The sequence below is a fragment of the Panulirus ornatus genome, chromosome 44 (assembly GCF_036320965.1).
Source record: "Panulirus ornatus isolate Po-2019 chromosome 44, ASM3632096v1, whole genome shotgun sequence".
Lineage (NCBI taxonomy): Eukaryota > Metazoa > Arthropoda > Malacostraca > Decapoda > Palinuridae > Panulirus > Panulirus ornatus.
Window position 1 is genome coordinate 8184875 of NC_092267.1, and position 21140 is coordinate 8206014.

The 21140-nt window shown below is 51.2% G+C and overlaps 1 protein-coding gene across 6 annotated transcripts in view; it reads right to left on the reverse strand.

Annotated features, from left to right (window-relative positions):
- LOC139762708 (thyrotroph embryonic factor-like) overlaps positions 1-21140 on the reverse strand; it is a 258351-nt gene that overhangs the window by 175667 nt on the left and 61544 nt on the right. The window contains exon 1 of one of the 6 annotated variants that reach the window (XM_071687703.1): positions 16455-17203. The exons of the other annotated variants lie outside the window; for them this stretch is intronic. Coding sequence (XP_071543804.1) covers positions 16455-16686 — 232 coding nt within the window. The 5' untranslated portion in view covers positions 16687-17203. Of the gene's footprint in view, positions 1-16454; positions 17204-21140 lie in introns of those variants that run through there. 6 annotated transcript variants of the gene reach the window in all.

Sequence of the window (21140 nt, forward strand, 5' to 3'; positions counted from 1 at the left end):
GTCGCCACCCCGCCACACATGAAACAGCACCCCCCTCCACCCGCAGGCGCGCGAGGTAGAGCTAGGAAAAGACAACAAAGGCCACATTCGTTCACACTCAGTCTCTATCCGTCATGTGTAATGCACCGAAACCACAGCTCCCTTTCAACATCCGGGTCCCACAAAACTTTCCATGGTTTACCCCAGACTCTCCAAATGCCCTGGTTCAATCCAATGAAACGGATGACAGGAATAGAATGAAAATGTCGATAGCAATAAACATTAAATTCCTGAAACAAGACATTTTTATCCTTAACAGGTGTTGACCAGTTACCGCAAGACCCGACCTTAAATGAAGCCTGGGTAAAACAAGGTCATGTTTATTACGTCCCTAAAGGTCGTACCGTCGATCTCAAGGGATTAAGAAGAGAGATACAAAGGTGTTCGAACTATATGACGGGGAGTCAATCCGACGAGAGACATGGTACTTGGACAAGTATGGAGCACTTCTATTCCTAGGTGCAAATCCAGTCTGTTGCGGCTAGGATTGGCGAGGTCTGTTCCAACGGAACTGAAGGTGACGCGCGCGCCTATGCGCGACTTCAGCAATGACGCCAAATTCAAGATGCTTAAGTTGAGGGAAATCTGAAACATGGGAAGGAAGGCAACGCATAATATCCTCGTCTTTCCAGGCGTAAATACTGGATAGAAACACGCAACGTGGGGCATACATCGTGGTAATATGACGCCTGAACATTATTCCATATCCTTTTCATTTACGGAAAATCCGTAGATAAGGAGCGATTGTTTCAGTCTTGAGGGTTTGTAGTTAGACCTTTTGGTGTTCATATCTGTGGACACTAGGATGTGGAGTGGGACTTGAGGGAGGTGTTAGGCCAGTGAATTCTGTAAGGAACATATGAGGCTTCCAAAATCACCTGAGTTCTGGAAAAGGTAATTCAGACCTAATCACCAGACTTAACAAGAGTTTGAAAGGCTCAAACTATGACTAGTCTCGTAGTTGTGACTGTCAAACATAAGGAAAGATGGAACATGGTGGCAGCAGAAAAAAAAAAGTACGTACTGGGAAAATGGGTACAGGATGGTGGAATGAGGACGGAAAGCGAAAACTGGAAGTGCATATATATATAAAACCCAAATCTACAAACAAAGTAAGGTGATAATGTGAGTGGTAGTCGAGGACTGTTCGTAACAGATGACAATCAAGAGTTTAAACACAATATAGACACTGTAAATATACCCTAAAATGTTGCCGTTGGCTTTAGCGGGATGACATTCTTGGACGCTTTCAGTAACCATATTGTCAGACGTATTTACGACAGGGATGTGGGGGGAATGATAAACATAACCTCTTGCACCAGCTGGTACAGCCACAACCTCTCCCACCAGCTGGTACAGCCACAGCCTCTTCCACAAGCTGGTACAGCCACAACCTCTCCCACCAGCTTGTACAGCCACAACCTCTTCCACAAGCTGGTACAACCACAACCTCTTCCACAAGCTGGTACAGCCACAACCTCTCCCACCAGCTTGTACAGCCACAGCCTCTTCCACAAGCTGGTTCAGCCACAACATCTCCCACCAGCTGGTAGAGCCACAACCTCTCCCACCAGCTGGTACAGCCACAACCTCTCCCACCCACCAGCTGGTACAGCCACAACCTCTCCCACCCACCAGCTGGTACAGCCATAACCTCTCATGAGAGCAGCCAGCGGCCTCCCTGATCATCTGGGTGGGGAAGCCAAATGTGCGCCACTGGACTTGGTCTGGCTTCCACTCTCCTGCTTACTGTTCTAAATATACCACAGGCCAGCCATGACATGATACTCAAATACGACAACGCACACAATACGGAAATCTAACTAACGCTCACTCTTCAAAACGCTACAGCTACCGACACGTTATTTCCCACCACCAGCACTTTTTTTTCCCTAAGATACAGTTAGAGTGAGGTGATAATATGGGTGGTAGTGGAGGGAAGAAAAAACGAAAAATGACAATCAAAAATAGATTAAGACAAAAATGTAGATGTAATTCTTTTTTTTTTCATATTTTCTAGTTTTTATTTTTCATGGTGGGTGCTTTACCTCTGACACCTTCCCCCACCTCTTGATAGATTGGAGAGAGAGAGAGAGAGAGAGAGAGAGAGAGAGAGAGAGAGAGAGAGAGAGAGAGAGAGAGAGAGAGAGAGAGAGAGAGAGAGAGAGAGAGAGAGCAGTAGGGGGGGGGATGCGATAGTTGTGCATCTTCGTGTGTTTACTGGATGACTGGAAGCCTTCCCCGTGTGTGTGTGTGTGTGTGTGTGTGTGTGTGTGTGTGTGTGTGTGTGTGTGTGTGGGTGTGTGTGTGTGTGTGCGCGCGTGTGTGCGTGTGTGTGTGTGTCTGTGTGTGTGTGTGCTTTAACGGGAAAACGTTATTTCTCCTGCTTGCGCGGGCGAACACACACACACACACACACACACACACACACACACACACACACACACACGCGCGCGCGCGCGCGCGCGGGCTATGAGTTTACGTCAACCACGGTTTAGCTGCTGCCGGTACGGTGGGAGGATGGAGGGTGGGTAGGGAGAACGAATGGAGATTAAGCTTGGAGAAGACCGTCCCTCAACGTCGCCTCCCTGACGTGCACATGTAGGGGGAGGGGCGTCCCGCCCTGACCATGTACACACAGCAGGGCAGGGAGACAGAGACCGGAGGTCAGGGAGAATGACGCCGTAGGTCAGGGAGAGCGACCGCGCAGGTCAGGGAGAGCAACCCCCGCAGGTCAGGGAGAACGATCCCCGCAGGTCAGGGAGAGCGTCTCCGCAGGTCAGGGAGAGTACCCACACAGGTCAGGGAGAACGACTGTAGGTCAGGGAGAGCGACCGCAGGTCAGGGAGAGCGCCGTCAGCAAGGTGACCTGTCACGCTACGGTTTCATGACCTGGGTTCACCCGCTCTCAAAGGCCAGGTTAGTAGTGCCCGCTCCAGCCGGTAGGCGGCGCCCTCAGACTGGCATTTTCCGTTGTATTGTTAGTACCAACCTCTGCCGGTAGGCGGCGCCATTAGACTGGCATTACAAGCAGTTCCTGCATCATTTGTCTGTTTTCTAACGTCTAAGAGAACGACAGGAAAATCTGACTGCTCTGGGGGAAACTTTACGAAAAAAAAATTGATAAAGGAGATGAATATTTCAAATGTACATTTACCTGGTTTATTCTCCCCCCCCCCTCCCCAACCACCTGAGGCAAAAGCACCATCTACGTGGCGTGTTGCACCCCAGCTGGGAAGAGACGTGAAACGCACCAGAGATTGCTGGAGGGGAGAGAGAGGCGGCCACCGTAAACAATTCACCGTCTATCACACTTTCCTGGGAACCTAAACCATTTCCACCTATTTCAGCTAATGTGGCCATAGGGGCAAATTACGCCAAAAATAATGGATATTTACACAGCTCGAAGTCATTAATTAGCGTAAATGGAAGATAAACATCATAGAAGCAATTTGTTTGTTCCGTAAACAGACACCCTGTCGTATAATCACATGTAAATCGAAATGGATACTACAGTTTTACCAATTTTTTCCCTGTTTTCCTACGACAAGCGGGAGTAGCCATCCATGTCCATGAACACGACGGTACGACCCTTGAGCACGACGGTTCGATCCATGAACACGACGGTACGACGGTCTTCGCAGGAACTGGAGGTGTGTGTGTTAACTTTCTGGTGAGGTTTTAGAAGACCAGTGTGTGTGGATATAACTAGGGAAGGAATGTGTATATAATACCCTAACCCACATTGGTGCCCCGTACTGATATAATGGGTTATAAACGTCAACTTGGTTTGATATATATATATATATATATATATATATATATAATGAAAACACAGAATCCCTATCTCATTATTTCATACATAGAAACATAGAATACCCTCAAGCGTACCACCCAACTCCAACAACCTCAAAACTTTCTCCAACACCATCACCACCCCTTCAACATACTCACCACCCCTCCAACAACCTCACCACCCCAAACTCCCGTTCAACATCCTCACCAAACCCCAACCAACACCCTCACCACCCTCTTCCAACACCCTCACCAACCCTCCGAAACCCTCTCCAACACCCTCACCACCACCCTCTCCAACACCCGTTATCGCCACCACCAGAGAGCCGTCTGGCGCCCCACACGAAGGTGGATGCTGAAGGCCGGTGATAACAGTGGGAAGTGATGGCGGGCGTTGAGGCCAAGGTCGTCAGCCTAGCCCTACGGCGTGCGGTCTACCGCTCGAATCAGCGGCTACCTTCCGCGGGAGAGAGAGAGAGAGAGAGAGAGAGAGAGAGAGAGAGAGAGAGAGAGAGAGAGAGAGAGAGAGAGAGAGAGATTGACATCAGCAGCTCAAGTTGAAACCTGATACCTGATAAAACAAACATGTGTCCGGAGCTAAGACGGTAAGATCCATGAGCACGACGATACGACCCTTGAGCACGACGATGCAACCCTTGAGCACGACGGTACGACTCTTGAGCACGACGGTACGATCCATGAACACGATGGTGCGATCCTTGAGCACAACGATACGATCCATGAACACGACGGTACGACCCTTGAAGACGAAGGTACGATCCATGAACACGACGGTACCACCCTTGAGGACGACGGTACGATCCATGAACACAACGGTACCACTCTTGAGCACGACGATACGATCCATGAACACGACGGCACGACCCTTGAGCACGACGGTACGACCCTTGAACACGACGGTACGATACATGAACACGACGGTACGACCCTTGAGCACGACGGTATGATCCATGAACACGACGGTAGGAACCACGAGCACAATGGTTCGACTCTTCAGCACGACGGTGCGACCCTTGAACACGACGGTGCGATCCCTGAGCACGACGGTACGACCCTTGAGTAAACTTTGACCTGACCCCTTAACGCTGGTGTCATTGTGGTGATGAACGACAACGAAGGAGAGAGAGAGAGAGAGAGAGAGAGAGAGAGAGAGAGAGAGAGAGAGAGAGAGAGAGAGAGAGAGAGAGAGAGAGCTGAAGCCCCAACAATGTAGTACACACCAGTAACCATCACCCCCCGGCAATTACCCCTACAAAACCACGCCAACGACTGGCGCCAGAAACACAGTATAGACTCCAAAGACTCTCTCTCTCTCTCTCTCTCTCTCTCTCTCTCTCTCTCTCTCTCTCTCTCTCTCTCTCTCTCTCTCTCTCTCCGAAAACCATAACTAATCTACTCATCCAATTTCTCCCCCCCCACCACAATCCCTAGCCACCCTCTATACCGTTGGCACTGTTTAACGGTCTATACGAGTCGTTAGTTTCCCTTTCATTTTCCGTTTTTTCCCCTATTTCAGGCAACAGGCTGTCGTGCACGGGTACGCGTCTGGGGCAAGTTTAAGGAGGAGGAGGAGGAGGAGGAGGAGGAGGGTAAGGAGGAAGAGGAGGAAGAACAACACTAAATGTTGTATAGCCAGGAAGGTACACTGTGGGATTACCTATCGAGCAGGGATGATCTGTACGGCTTCCCTGGGTTCTCCATCCATATCCACCACCACCACACTGTGGCTTGGCTGGCTGGCCGGACACTACCGTAGATATTGAGGCACGACGCCACCGCCATCCCCTGGGGCACGAAGGTACGGCAGCCCTGGAGTACGACGGTGCGAGCAACTGAAGCACGATGGTGCGGTCCTACCCACACAAACACGACGGTGCGAGCAACTGAAGCACGACGGTGCGGTCCTACCCACACAAACACGACGGTGCGGTCCTACCCCCACAAGCACGACGGGACGGTCCTACCCCCACAAGCACGACGGGACGAGCAACTGAAGCACGACAGTACGGTCCTACCCCCACAAGCACGACGGTGCGGTCAACTTTTGAGCCATCACCCACGAGACGTCTGACCTGACCTCCTCCCCCTCCTCATCAGGTCACCACACCCCACTGCACGTCCCCGCCGCCACCTCCGACCCACTCACGATACACGTGCGACGGCCCCAACCCCGCCTCCACCCTCACATCCCTGCCCACCTTCATGAGCGACACGTCAATTGAGGGCAGAAGGAACGCAGGTCCGCCTCCCAGTAATGCCCACCAACACCGCGCCAGACACGACCCAAAGGGAAAGTAAGGTGAATGATCGGCAAGGAGCGTGCGGGCGCGCGCGAGCGCGAGCGTGTGCGTGTGTGTGTGTGTGTGTACATACACTCTGCTCAAGCTGGACCATGGCCAGCTAAGCCCGGTCAGCCAGCAGCCCCCCCCCCCCCCATCTCCTTTTTTTTCACTTAAGCTTAGGTGAATGCGTCCTCGACTCACGCAACCGTCCTGTCAGCCTGGCAGTAGGACAGCGAGGACAGAAGATGGCCCGAGGTTAATGACGTCTCGTTCTCGCGATCGACTTGTAGGTTGAGGGAGGGATGGGGTGGAGGAGGGTCAGAGCAGCTGGCTTTACACCCTCCAGCACGACCAGGAGCCTCCATGCACGACGGTACGGTCCCCTCCAGCACGACGGTATGGTCCCCTCCAGCACGACCAGGAGCCTCCAAGCACGACGGTACGGTCCCCTCCAGCACGACGGTACAGTCCCCTCCACCACGACTAGGAGCCTCCAAGCACGACGGTACGGTCCCCTCAAGCACGACCAGGAGCCTCCAAGCACGACGGTACGGTTCCCTCCACCACGACCAGGAGCCTCCAAGCACGATGGTACGGTCCCCTCCACCACGACCAGGAGCCTCCAAGAAAGACGGTACGGTTCCCTCCACCACGACCAGGAGCCTCCAAGCACGACGGTACGGTCCCCTCCACCACGACCAGGAGCCTCCAAGAAAGACGGTACGGTTCCCTCCACCACGACCAGGAGCCTCCAAGCACGACGGTACGGTCCCCTCCAGCACGACCAGGAGCCTCCAAACACGACGGTACGGTCCCCTCCACCACGACCAAGAGCCTCCAAGCACGACAGTACGACCCTTGGATGCAACGGCCTTGGCCTTTAACCTAACCCTAGCAAGGGTCAGGCCCAAAAGATACACCATCATGCCCAAAGGTCGCCCCGTCGTGTACGAGGGTAGCACGACGTTCAACGGCCGTAATGTCGTGTTCAAAAGAGCCATATCGTCGTGTTCAAAGGTCGTACCGTCGTGCCCAAGAGCCGTACCGTCGTGTCCAAGGGGCTGAAGATGGTGTGCCACGTCGAGAGAAGGCTGGGTGACCTTGTCTGACCCCGCACCAGGCATAAGTCTATCTCCAGAATAGCAACACACACACGCGCACACACACACACACACACACACACACACACACACACACACACACCGATCGCGTTACGTAAGGAGCACCTCAGCGCATCAAAAGCGCTCCTGACAAAGGCGTTACTTAATACCAGGAACCACGTATGAGGTAGTAGGTGCTCCAACCTCAATCACCTTACCACAACCATCGTTACTGCTAACCATCGTCATTACTACCACCACCGCCGGCGGCGCCGCTGTTACCACACCACCACACCACAACGTTGGTAGGGTACAACTCCGGTCACTGACCCCCACGTCAATGCCACACACACACACACACACACACACACACACACACACACCACGTCAAGATCTGTCAGCCTCCTCCGACCACACCACCACACGAGCCTTCGACAACCGACCCAATCCACCACACCACCACAACACACTAACCACACCCAACGACCCCTTTCCATGACGATGGCTTCCGATCCCCGACCATCCAGGCAGACCCCGCATGACCTGACCTGACTCCACATGACCTGACCTGCTGTAATATGACCTGAGGACTTCCAGAGTCTCCCTAAAAGTAAAAAAAAAATGGGGGGGGGAATGTCTCAGCTCAGAAAACGTTAACAACATCTTACATAACTGGTGTAGCTCAGGGCAGCAAGTCACGCTGTGCGGCTGCTCAACCAACGCAAAATTATCGATCCGATATATCTCCACTCTATCCACATCCACACACACACATTATCCACACTGCACGGGACTCTTATCCACATACATAATCCACAAGATCTACAATGCACGAGGCTCTATCCACAGACATCATCCACACTGCACTAAACTCTATCCACTTACATAATCCACACTTCACTAGACTCTTCATCCACATACATTATCCACAATGCACTCGACTCTCCACATACATTACCCACACTGCACTAGACTCTATCCACACACATAATCCACATTTCACTAGACTCTATCCACATGCAGATGTGTCCACATACAGCACACAGCTTCAACGAAGACACACAACCCTCGTATCGACAGTCACACAAAAATAACTTCATAAATTATCTTGCTACACAGCCCGCCCTCACTGTGCCGCCCTCCCAGCAGCCCAGCCCAGCCCAACCGTCAGCAGCCCAGCCCAGCCCTCCCAGCAGCAGCCCAGCCCAGCTCTCCCAGCAGCAGCCCAGCCCTCCCGCCAGCAACCCAGCCCAGCCCTCCCGCCAGCAGCCCAGCCCAGCCCTCCCAGCAGCAGCCCAGCCCTCCCGCCAGCAGCCCAGCCCAGCTCTCCCAGCAGCCCAGCCCAGCTCTCCCAGCAGCCCAGCCCACCCCTCCTAGAAGCCCAGCCCTACCGCCAGCAGCCCAGCCCAGCCCAGCCCTCCCAGAAGCCCAGCCCTACCGTCAGCAGCCCAGCCCAGCCCTCCCAGAAGCCCAGCCCTACCGTCAGCAGCCCAGCCCTACCTACCACAGGTCACGGCTGCCACACAGCAGGCCTCCTCCTCCTCCTCCCCATCATCATCATGCGGTGGGTGGGTGGAGGCACAGGGGATGGCGTGGTTAGGTAACGAGTCAGCCATGACTTAGGTGGATGTCGAGTCACGGACAGCACTGTTTAACGTTATGGTACTGCCGGGAGGACAGACCCACGGGGCTGGCTATTTCGGTGGATAGGGGTTTGGGTAGAGGTGGTGCCGGGAGGGAGGGGAGGGGGGTCATGGGATCGTGAGGGATAGAAAATAGCTCACTGGGATGGCGAGGGATACGAGTTGGGGCCCTGGGATGGTGAGGGATAGAGGCGTGGGTCACTGGGAGGGTGAGGGATAGAGGCTAGGTCATTGGGATGGTGAGGGAGAGAAGCTGGATCACTGGGCGGGCGAGGGATAGAAGCTAGGTCATTGGGATGGTGAGGGATAGAAGCTGGATCACTGGGAGGGCGAGGGATAGAAGCTAGGTCATTGGGATGGTGAGGGATAGAAGATGGGGTCACTGGGATGGCGCGGGTTAGAATCTCCGTCACTGGGACTGTACTTAAAGAGTTACGCAATGGTAGGAGGATGGAGGGAGGGGGGTGAGTTGTAGGTGTGTGTGTGTGGGGGGGGAGAGGGGGGGGGTGTGGAGCATAAGCAAGGGATAGGTGGTGGGATAGAGGGGATGGTAAGGGAGGGAGGGGGGGATAGAGGAGTGTGTCCGGCGACGTGGCACCAGGATCGTGCCCACACACACCTGCAAGGCATTAAAGATTACGGCAAAGGTAAGCAACAGGAACTTGGTCGCCTCGTCTCTCTTACCTTACTACCTACACTCCCCCTCCCTTACTGCCCACACTCCCCCTCCCTTACTGCCCACACTCCCCCTCCCTTACTGCCCACACTCCCCCTCCCTTACTGCCCACACTCCCCCTCCCTTACTGCCCACACTCCCCCTCCCTTACTGCCCACACTCCCCCTCCCTTACTGCCCACACTCCCCCTCCCTTACTGCCCACACTCCCCCTCCCTTACTGCCCACACTCCCCTCCCTTACTACCCACACTCCCCTCCCTTACCTACTAAACTACTCTCCCTTCCCTACCAAAGTACACTCCCTTACTACCAAACTACCCCCTCCTTTCCCTACCAAACTACCCTCCCTTGCCTACCTAACTACCATACCTTACCTACCAAATCTACCCTCCCTTGCCTGCCTAATTACCATACCTTACCTACCAAATTTACCCTCCCTTACCTACCTAACTACCATACCTTACCTACCAATCTACCCTACCTTCCTACCTAACTACCATTTCTTACCTACCAATCTACCCTACCTTCCTACCTACCCTCCCACATGACATACAACTTCTTAAGCCGCTGTACAACAACGGTAGTGTTCTTGAACACCCGAGGTACGAGCCCTTGAGTACGGCGGTACGAGCCCTTGAGTATGATGGTACGAGCCCTTGAGTACGACGGTACGAGCCCTTGAGTATGACGGTACGAGCCCTTGAGTACGGCGGTACGAGCCCTTGAGTAGGATGGTACGAGCCCTTGAGTACGGCGGTACGAGCCCTTGAGTATGACGGTACGAGCCCTTGAGTATGACGGTACGAGCCCTTGAGTATGACGGTACGGCCCTTGAGTATGACGATACGAGCCCTTGAATATGACGGTACGAGCCCTTGAGTACGACGGTACGAGCCCTTGAGTACGACGGTACGAGCCCTTGAACACGGCGGTGTGAGCCCTTGAGTATGATGGTACGTGCCCTTGAGTATGACGGTACGAGCCCTTGAGTACGATGGTACGAGCCCTTGAGTACGACGGTGCGAGCCCTTGAGTATGATGGTACGTGCCCTTGAGTATGACGGTACGAGCCCTTGAGTACCATGGTGCGAGCCCTTGAGTATGACGGTACGAGCCCTTGAGTACGAAGGCACGAGCCCTTGAGTACGATAGTACGAGCCCTTGAGTATGACGGTACGAGCCCTTGAGTACGAAGGTACGAGCCCTTGAGTATGACGGTACGGCCCTTGAGTATGACGATACGAGCCCTTGAAGATGACGGTACGAGCCCTTGAAGATGACGGTACGAGCCCTTGAGTATGACGGTAAGAGCCCTTGAGTACGAAGGTACGACCCCTTAAGTATAAAGGTACGACCCTTGAGTACGACGGTACGATCCCTTGAGTACGACGGTACGGCCCTTGAGCCACATGATGTCCTAGTTCTTGATTACCTTGATGTAGCGGTTAGCCCTCCCGACCGTGAAGCATTCATGGGCCGCCCAGGGTCGAGCGCACAGGTTCGCATCCTGGTTGCGGCAGTCGGCCCACAGTCAACCCAGCTTTTCATCCACCACTAGGGGTTGATCGAAGACAATCGCATGTTTACCAAATGGCGTCCTAGCTTCGGCTCTTCGATGTATATCAACTGACTGTTATAGTTCTCTCTTGTGTCTCCCCTGATAAGGTGATTATTACACGAAAGTGCACTTGGGAACTTATCGTGTTTCATTTTCCCCGTGGACTCACGGGAATATACTTGATCACGAGCAAAATTGTAATACTTTCCAATATCTTTTCTTTCTTCCACATTATTCGCTATTTCCCGCTTAGCGAGGTAGCGTTAAGAACAGAGGACTGGACCTTTGAGGGAATATCCTCACCTGGCCCCCTTCTATGTCCCTTCTTTTGGAAAAAAAAAAAAACGAGAGAGGAGGATTTCCAGCCACCCGCTCCTTCCCCTTTCAGTAGCCTTCTACGACACGCAGGGAATACGTGGGAAGTATTCTTTCACCCCTATCCCCAGGGATAATATATATATATATATATATATATATATATATATATATATATATATATATATATATATAGCGTTAATGGGATGGCCTTAATCATGAGCACAACTGCCCGTGCCGTCTCATCTAATACAAAAAAAATTCATCTTTGTCCAAATGTGGTTCAGATAGTACGTGTGTGTGCGGAGGTCAGTCAGTCAGGGAGAGACAAAAACCACACACACACACACACACACACACACACACACACACACACACAAACACACACATGTCTGGCCCGTCATATCAAAATTTAATCTTTATACTCCAGTGTGGTTCATCTTTACTCCAGTGTGGTTCATCTTTACTCCAGTGTGGTTTATCTTTACTCCAGTGTGGTTTATCTTTACTCCAGTGTGGTTCATCTTTACTCCAGCGTGGTTCATCTTTACTCCAGTGTGGTTTATCTTTACTCCAGTGTGGTTTATCTTTACTCCAGTGTGGTTCATCTTTACTCCAGTGTGGTTTATCTTTACTCCAGTGTGGTTTATCTTTACTCCAGTGTGGTTCATCTTTACTCCAGCGTGGTTCATCTTTACTCCAGTGTGGTTTATCTTTACTCCAGTGTGGTTTATCTTTACTCCAGTGTGGTTCATCTTTACTCCAGTGTGGTTTATCTTTACTCCAGTGTGGTTTATCTTTACTCCAGTGTGGTTCATCTTTACTCCAGTGTGGTTTATCTTTACTCCAGTGTGGTTCATCTTTACTCCAGCGTGGTTTATCTTTACTCCAGCGTGGTTTATCTTTACTCCAGTGTGGTTCATCTTTACTCCAGCGTGGTTTATCTTTCCTCCAGTGTGGTTTATCTTTACTCCAGTGTGGTTCATCTTTACTCCAGTGTGGTTTATCTTTACTCCAGTGTGGTTTATCTTTACTCCAGTGTGGTTTATCTTTACTCCAGTGTGGTTCATCTTTACTCCAGCGTGGTTTATCTTTACTCCAGTGTGGTTTATCTTTACTCCAGTGTGGTTCATCTTTCCTCCAGTGTGGTTTATCTTTACTCCAGTGTGGTTCATCTTTACTCCAGTGTGGTTCATCTTTCCTCCAGTGTGGTTTATCTTTACTCCAGCGTGGTTCATCTTTACTCCAGTGTGGTTTATCTTTACTCCAGTGTGGTTCATCTTTACTCCAGTGTGGTTCATCTTTCCTCCAGTGTGGTTTATCTTTACTCCAGCGTGGTTCATCTTTACTCCAGTGTGGTTTATCTTTACTCCAGTGTGGTTCATCTTTCCTCCAGTGTGGTTTATCTTTACTCCAGTGTGGTTTATCTTTCCTCCAGTGTGGTTCATCTTTCCTCCAGTATGGTTCATCTTTACTCCAGTGTGGTTTATCTTTACTCCAGCGTGGTTCATCTTTACTCCAGTGTGGTTTATCTTTACTCCAGTGTGGTTTATCTTTCCTCCAGTGTGGTTCATCTTTCCTCCAGTATGGTTCATCTTTACTCCAGTGTGGTTTATCTTTACTCCAGCGTGGTTCATCTTTACTCCAGTGTGGTTTATCTTTACTCCAGTGTGGTTTATCTTTCCTCCAGTGTGGTTCATCTTTCCTCCAGTATGGTTCATCTTTACTCCAGTGTGGTTTATCTTTACTCCAGTATGGTTCATCTTTACTCCAGTGTGGTTCATCTTTACTCCAGTATGGTTCATCTTTACTCCAGTGTGGTTCATCTTTACTCCAGTATGGTTCATCTTTACTCCAGTGTGGTTCATCTTTACTCCAGTGTAGTTTATCTTTACTCCAGTATGGTTCATCTTTACTCCAGTGTGGTCCAGACGATACTTCTCACCCCACGTGTGAGCAGGAGCAGTACTACTGCCGCTGTAAACCATCGACATATATTTACCTCAGCAAAAAGCACACTCAAGTCGTATCGGCGACGTGTTGAACTTACATCAGGAGGAGGAGGAGGAGGAGGAGGAGGAGGAGGAGGAGGAGGAGGAGGAGGAGGAGGAAAGCCAAATCGTCCGGCTTTGTGACTCTTGGGCACACACACACACACACACACACACACACACACACACACACAAAAGCATCATCGAAAAACATGACTATCTCATAACGCAGAGAGAGAGAGAGAGAGAGAGAGAGAGAGAGAGAGAGAGAGAGAGAGAGAGAGAGAGAGAGAGAGAGAGAGAGAGTTTATGAGATGACCTTTGATGAGGGCTTCAGTCACCCGTGCCACTACCCCAGCATAGAAAAAATATGTGGCTATGCTATAAAAAAATATGCGGCTATGTTAATACAATATGTGGCTATGTTATGAAATGAAAAAGAATGTGCGGCTATGTTATGAATGTGCGGCTATGTTATAAAAATGTGTGGCAGTTATAAAAATAAGTGGCTGTTATAAAAATATGTGGCTGTTATAAAAAATGTGCAGCTATGTTATAAAAATATGTGGATATGCTACAAAAATATGCGGCTATGTAAAAAAAAAAAAAAAAAAAAGCAGCTACGTGGCTGTTACAAAAAAATTGTGGCTATGTTATAAAAAAAACATGAGGCTATATTATAAAAAAATATGTGGCTATGTTAAAAAAAAATATGTGGCTGTTAGAAAAAAATTGTGGCTATGTTACAAAATATATGTGGCTATGCTATAAAAAATATGTGGCTATGTTATAAAATATATGTGGCTATGTTATAAAAATATGTGGCTATGTTATAAAAATATGTGGCTATGTTATAAAATATATGTGGCTATGTTATAAAAATATGTGGCTATGTTATAAAAAATATGTGGCTATGTTATAAAATATATGTGGCTATGTTATAAAAATATGTGGCTATGTTATAAAAATATGTGGAGATATGTGGGAAAGTATGGCATCAGCGAGGACATGATGAGTGGCTTCCCTGGTGTTATCATGAGGGAACATATTTAGTCCTATTATCATACGATGCCGACACACCCTCCTCCACCCAGCTGACGTGCCACACACACACACACACACACACACACACACACACACACACACACACATACACACTACCCCCACAGCTCCAGCCCACACTACCTCACAGCTCCAGCACACACTACCCCATAGCTCCTGCCCACACTACCTCACAGCTCGAGCCCACACTACCCCATAGCTCCAGCACACACTACCCCATAGCTCCAGCCCACACTACCCACACAGCTCCAGCACACACTACCCCATAGCTCCAGCCCACACTACCTCACACCTCCAGCTCACACTACCCCTCAGCTCCTGCCCACACTACCCCTAGCTCCTGCCCACACTACCCCCAGCTCCTGCCCACACTGCTCCAGCTCCAGCCCACACTACACCCACAGCTCCAGCCCACACTACTCCAGCTCCTGCCCACCTACACCCACAGCTCTAGCCCACACTACACCCACAGCTCTAGCCCACACTACCCCTCAGCTCCTGCCCACACAACCCCCACAGCTCCAGCCCACACTACCCCCAGCTCCTTCTCATGATGATGATGATGATGATGATGATGATAATAATAATAATAATAATAATAATAATAATAATAATAACAATAATAATAATAATAATAACAACACAGTGTTACGCAAGAGATCCGGCCAGCTGGCCTCTTGTCATTATAAAGATTCTTATGGGGTTTCCCCCGGAACCTCACCACCAACACTACCTCCAACCTGACTCCTCACCACAGACCTGCCTCTTCACCTCCAACGCTATCTCCAACCTGACTCCTCTCCTCTAACACTATTTCCAACCTGTCTCCTCTCCTCTAACACTATCTCCAACCTGTCTCCTCCTCTCCAACACTACCCCCAACCTGACTCCTCACCACCAACCTGCCTCTTCACCTCCAACACCATCTCCAACCTGACTCCTCTCCTCTAACACTATCTCCAACCTGTCTCCTCCTCTCCAACACTACCCCCAACCTGACTCCCCGCCACCAACCTGCCTCTTTACCTCCGAAACTATGTCCAACCTGACTCCTCTCCTCTAACACTATCTCCAACCTGTCTCCTCCTCTTCAACACTACCTCCCACCTGTCTCCTCCTCTCCAACACTACCTCCAACCTGTCTCCTCTCCTCCAACCCGCTTCCTCATCACCAACACTACCGCCAACCTGCCCCCTCGCCTCCAACACTACCTCCAAACTTATACCTCCTCACCTCCAACACTACCTCGAACCTGCCTCCTCACCTCCAACACCAGAGAGCTGAGGTGCAGCAGCTACAATGCCCCTTGGAGGGACAAACGTGGTGCGCCTTGTTCCCTCCAACCTCTCTAACAAGTTATATATCATAGGCAGCGGGTCTGCCTCAGTCAACTCCAATGATATTACGTCAACTGTTTACAGGGGAGAGGAAGGAGGTTGGTGGGCAGAAAGGCGGTGGTGGTGGTGGTGGGGACGAGGGAGGGGAGTGGGGAGACGAAGAGGCAGGTGAGGCTAAGGGGGGAGATATGAGGGGGGGAGGGGGGATAAGCGGGACGAAGGGCGGGGGGAGGGAAATGAGGGGGAAAAAGGGATGGGAGATGAGGGGAGGGGGAAGTTAGACGAATATAATGAGAAGGGGAGAGATGAGGGGAGAGAGAGAGACGAGAGGGGAGATGAGGGGAAGTCAAGAAGAAAGTGAGAGACGAGGAAGGGGTGTGGGGGAGACGAGAGGAAAGAGGGAGGGGAGGGAATGGACGTGGAGGAGTGAGACGGAGGGAGTGGGATGGGAGGGAATGAGATTAGGGTGAGGGAGATATGAGGAGGGAAGCGAGACGAGTCTCGCTCGGGGCCTTGCGAGAGAGATAAGACCCGAGAGAGACCTGGAGATAATACGAAGTGGAGGTAATAATACAGGAGGGGGGTAACTGATGTTGTTGTTGTTGTCGCTGTTGTTGGCTGAGGTAACCTTACCTTGACTGTAGTGGCTTGGCGGCGGCGGCGGCGGCAGTGGCGGTGGCGGTGGCGGCGGTGGCGGTGGCGGTGGCGGGGGTGCCACCACGGGCTTGGCGGGTACGTGGGGGTTGAACTGGGGGTGGATGTTCTGCCACGGGTACCCGGAGTACCGGTACTGCTGGAAGTTACAGTAGGCCGCCGCGAAGGAAGGGGGCAGCACGCACGGCGGGTACACTGGCGACGCCTGCATGACGTTTTCTGTCAGGGCAGCAGCAGCAGCAGCGCCGCGACCTCTCCCTCCAGCCCAGAGACACAGACACACACGCACGCGACACACGTGTGTATATTATATATATCGTATATATATATATATATATTATTTTCTACCTGGGTAGTTATGTAGGCCACCTCCCAGCCGGCCGCTGGACACGAGGATAACACCCCAACACTTGTGTTAACACTTGAGATCACACACCAGGCGCCACAGTGTATGTTTCCCCCACGCACGACGACGCTGGGAGCCCGACGGAGGAACGGTCGCTCCGGGAGGAGGAGGAGCAGCTAACTGCAGGAGGCGCAGTAGTAGTCGCAGCTACTGCCGGCGGGGTGAGGTGAGGTGAGGGGTGGAGGATGAGGAGGAGGGAGGACCGGTATGTGGGGGTTGAGGTAAGTCACGTCCGAGGGTGGCGGGTGGTGAGTTCTCTGACGGCGGCGCTGACGGTGCTGTGGTGTCCGGCAGGATAGGCTGACGGCGGCACACTCACTGCCACCAGCGGAGAGCCTTGCCACACACACACACAGACACACACACACACAGACACACACTCGCTCCCCCCTCCCCTCCTTCACCTTCCTCCTCCCCCCCCCGCCCCCCACTACTACCACCACCACCCCCCACCCCGTCCGTGTCACACCTTACGTAAGGGTGACGTCACACACGCGCGCACACACACACACACACACACACACACACACACACACACACACACAGAACCGACTCACACTCATCTTACCTACACAACCAAACCCCCCTCCCCTCCCCAATCTCCCCCATCCCCCACCACAACACCACAGACCGGCTGGTAAACAATATCACTCTATCCTCCCCCAAAACACCCCCCCCCCCCTTCCCCCCTCTGATTACAACAAATATGGCTTCCTGACCGACCGACCGACCCCCTCCCCCCCCTCAACACAACCTCATCTCCAGGCTGCCTCAAACCCTGACCCACCTCATATACACACACACACACACGACTCACAACAAACATTCCCCCCCCCCCCCACCACCACATTACCATCGCCTCACCACCTCACTCTTACCTCCCGACGGGGTGAGTAAAATGACATCAGATAATAATGCCCTACACCCCCCTCTCTCTCTCTCTCTCCCTCCCCCCCTACAAACGTCCAGCCCTGAACATAAAATCATTACAACGACCCGGACGTAACCCAGCCAGGCAAGCCAAGCCTCTCCAGCCTCCTTATTAAAAAAAAATAAAAATCTTTACTCTCAAAAGAATGACTACGTCTAGCAATGTCACCCCCCCCCCCCCCTTCTCGACCGTGCATCATCCCGTTTTCTTTTGCCGTGGACGACGTGTAAGAAATACCGGATTAATTCTTCAATGTTAATATCAAGTGGGAGGAACTCGCGTCCTTGAGACACAGCGGGAAGGAGAGAGGTCCTTGCCCTTGTCTCCAGCCGCCGCGTCAGACTACGCCAGGCACCTTCGTCAGATGGGTCCTGACGAAGGCGACAGGGGCGGGGGGGGAGGGATGATGCTGCTGGCGCCGGCCGCGTCTGTGGCGTGGTTCCCCAGCCGATGACATGTCGTGGGTCAGGCCTTGACATCACCACCACACAACAACACATTCAAGGTCGACCTCCGCTACAACCCCCTCCGATAACCCCCCCCCCCCCGGAAGTGTGAACACCTCTGGTTGCGACGGACGAACAACCCACAACAGAGCAAGGTGTCCGTCTCTCGACCCCCCCCCCCTCATCGTACACCTGGCACCGGCCGACAGACACCCTGCTGCCTGTCGTGCGATTCGAAACGTCGTACTTCGCGTGTACGTGTCGGCCCCCTTGGGTGGCGGGTACCCACGTAATAAAACACCGATTAAAATGTCCAGTTCGACGGTACGGAGCTGGATGACCTATCTACCCACCTAGCTACCTACTTACCTACCTACTTACCTACCTCCCTACCTACCTACTTACCTCTCTATCTAACTTCCTACTTCCCTACCTACCTACCTCCCTCCCTACCTACTTACTTACCTACCTCCCTACCTACCTACGTACCTCTCTATCTACCTTCCTACTTCCCTACCTACCTATCTCCCTCCCTACCAACTTACTTACTTGCCTACCTCCCTACCTACCTACTTACCTCTCTATCTACCTTCCTACTTCCCTCCCCCCCTACCTACTTATTTACCTACCTCCCTACCTACCTACTTACCTCTCTATCTACCTTCCTACTTCCCTACCTACCTACCTTCCTCCCTACCTACTTACCTACCTCCCTACTTACCTCTCTATCTACCTACCTACTTCTCTACCTACCTCTCTATCTACCAACCTTCTTCCCTACCTACCTCCCTACCTACTTACCTCTCCACCCACCTACCTACCTACCTCCCTACCTACCTACCTCGCTAAAGAAGTTCATTATTCCAAGGGCTGACACAAGAAAACGCCGACTATGACCTTGTATTTTTTTTTTTTTTACATACGAAGTACGTCATGGGCACCCGTGACAAAGCGTCCGTACGAGGAATTGAGTGTGGAAGACAAGGAAACGTAATGGGCATTGATCCAAGCCTAAGCATCTGTAATCTCGTCTCTCAAAAAAAGGTCAAAACGTTACGAGAACACGGGAGGACAAAGCACGGAGGGAAAACTTCACAGTCTCGAAAAAGAAAGGAGTCAAACGAGACACCATAACAGGCTCATCCTCGAGAGGACCCGTCCTTCTAACACCAACTACAGCAAGCAGCAGCAGCAGAAGCAGCAGCAGTTGTATGCGTGCTTTGGGGGGGGGGGGGGGGTACACGTCACGAGACAGATCCATCGAGAGCAGGTGGCCGGGACAATACCTGCAGAAGTGAGATCACGGATGTAACACACTCGACCAAGGCATATGGTCAGCACTTCTACGGTGCACAATGACCAATGGCCCATGAATCAAGATTCTGGGTGGAATATATTACTTATTCATTTATTTTGCTTTGTCGCTGTCTCCCGCGTTAGCGAGGTAGCGCAAGGAAACAGACGAAAGAATGGCCCAACCCACCCACATACACATGCATATATATATATATATATATATATATATATATATATATATATATATATATATATATATATATATATATATATACCCACACATACACGATTATAGTGCATACGAACGTGCACTTCCATAAAATGTATAATATACCCTCCAACAGCTAAGATTCGAACCCAGGATCTTTTGCGTGGTAGTCGGGAACACTAACCGCTAGGCTATGACCGTCCTGGGTTAGAATCCTGGTTGATGGAGGGTATTGTGTTATATATATATATATATATATATATATATATATATATATATATATATATATATATATATATATATATATATATATATATATATACACACGTTCTAACACATCAAAAACACTACTGATTCACCTCACATCAATCTCCGTTTTCCTCAGTATTATACAGAACATGGAAAGATATCCCGAGTTTTTACAAACATAAACGAAACAAATATAATCATGAGAATAGAGACGACCATTGACGGCAGGGGAAAGACCACACGGGGGCAACCCCCGTACCATATTCCTCAAAAAGACATAAGAAAAAGAAGAAAAAAAAAAAAAGGAAAAGAGAGATAAGATGCGGACGAGAGACGAGGGTACGAGTGGAGGTGGTGTGGTGGTGGTGGTGGTGGTGTGGTGGCGGTGGTGTGGTGGTGGAGGAAGAGGCTGAGGCTGAGGCTGGGGCAGGTAACATGACACACCCCATACAACATCCCCTACCCCCCCTCTCTTCCCTCCTTCCCTCTCTCACTCCCTGCAAACGCAATGGCTCTTCCCTCCCCGGTCTTCCCTCCCCGTGACCACGTGTAGGTGGGTAGGTTACCAACCCACTGGCTCTTCTCTACTCCCTTGAACCTCCACCACTGTCGCCACCACTAGTGGCAATGCCAAGGCTAGCATTGCCACCACTGCCACTGCTAGGGCCAACACCATCACTATCACTGCTGACACCACTAGAGCCAACACCATCACTACCACTGCTGACACCACTAGAGCCAACACCACCACCCCCACCACTGCTGACACCACTAGAGCCAACACCACCACCCCCACCACTGCTGACACCACTAGAGCCGCAACTATTACTATCATCTATACGATTTCTAAACCCACACAGACACACACACACACACACACACACACACACACACACACACACACATACCCTTAAGCACCTTCGTGGTTAAATAACTAGTAACTATTAATGAACCCCCAATCACGTAATTCCTCAACTGTACATATCAGCTGCCTCAATTCAGCAAACCGTTCGTTATGTATCTATTTGCATTTCAAAGTGTATACCACGCCCTGACAGTACAGAAAAAAGTCTCCAGGACTTGCATAAACCCGTATATCTGAACCCCCCCAGCTCACCAAACCAACGAG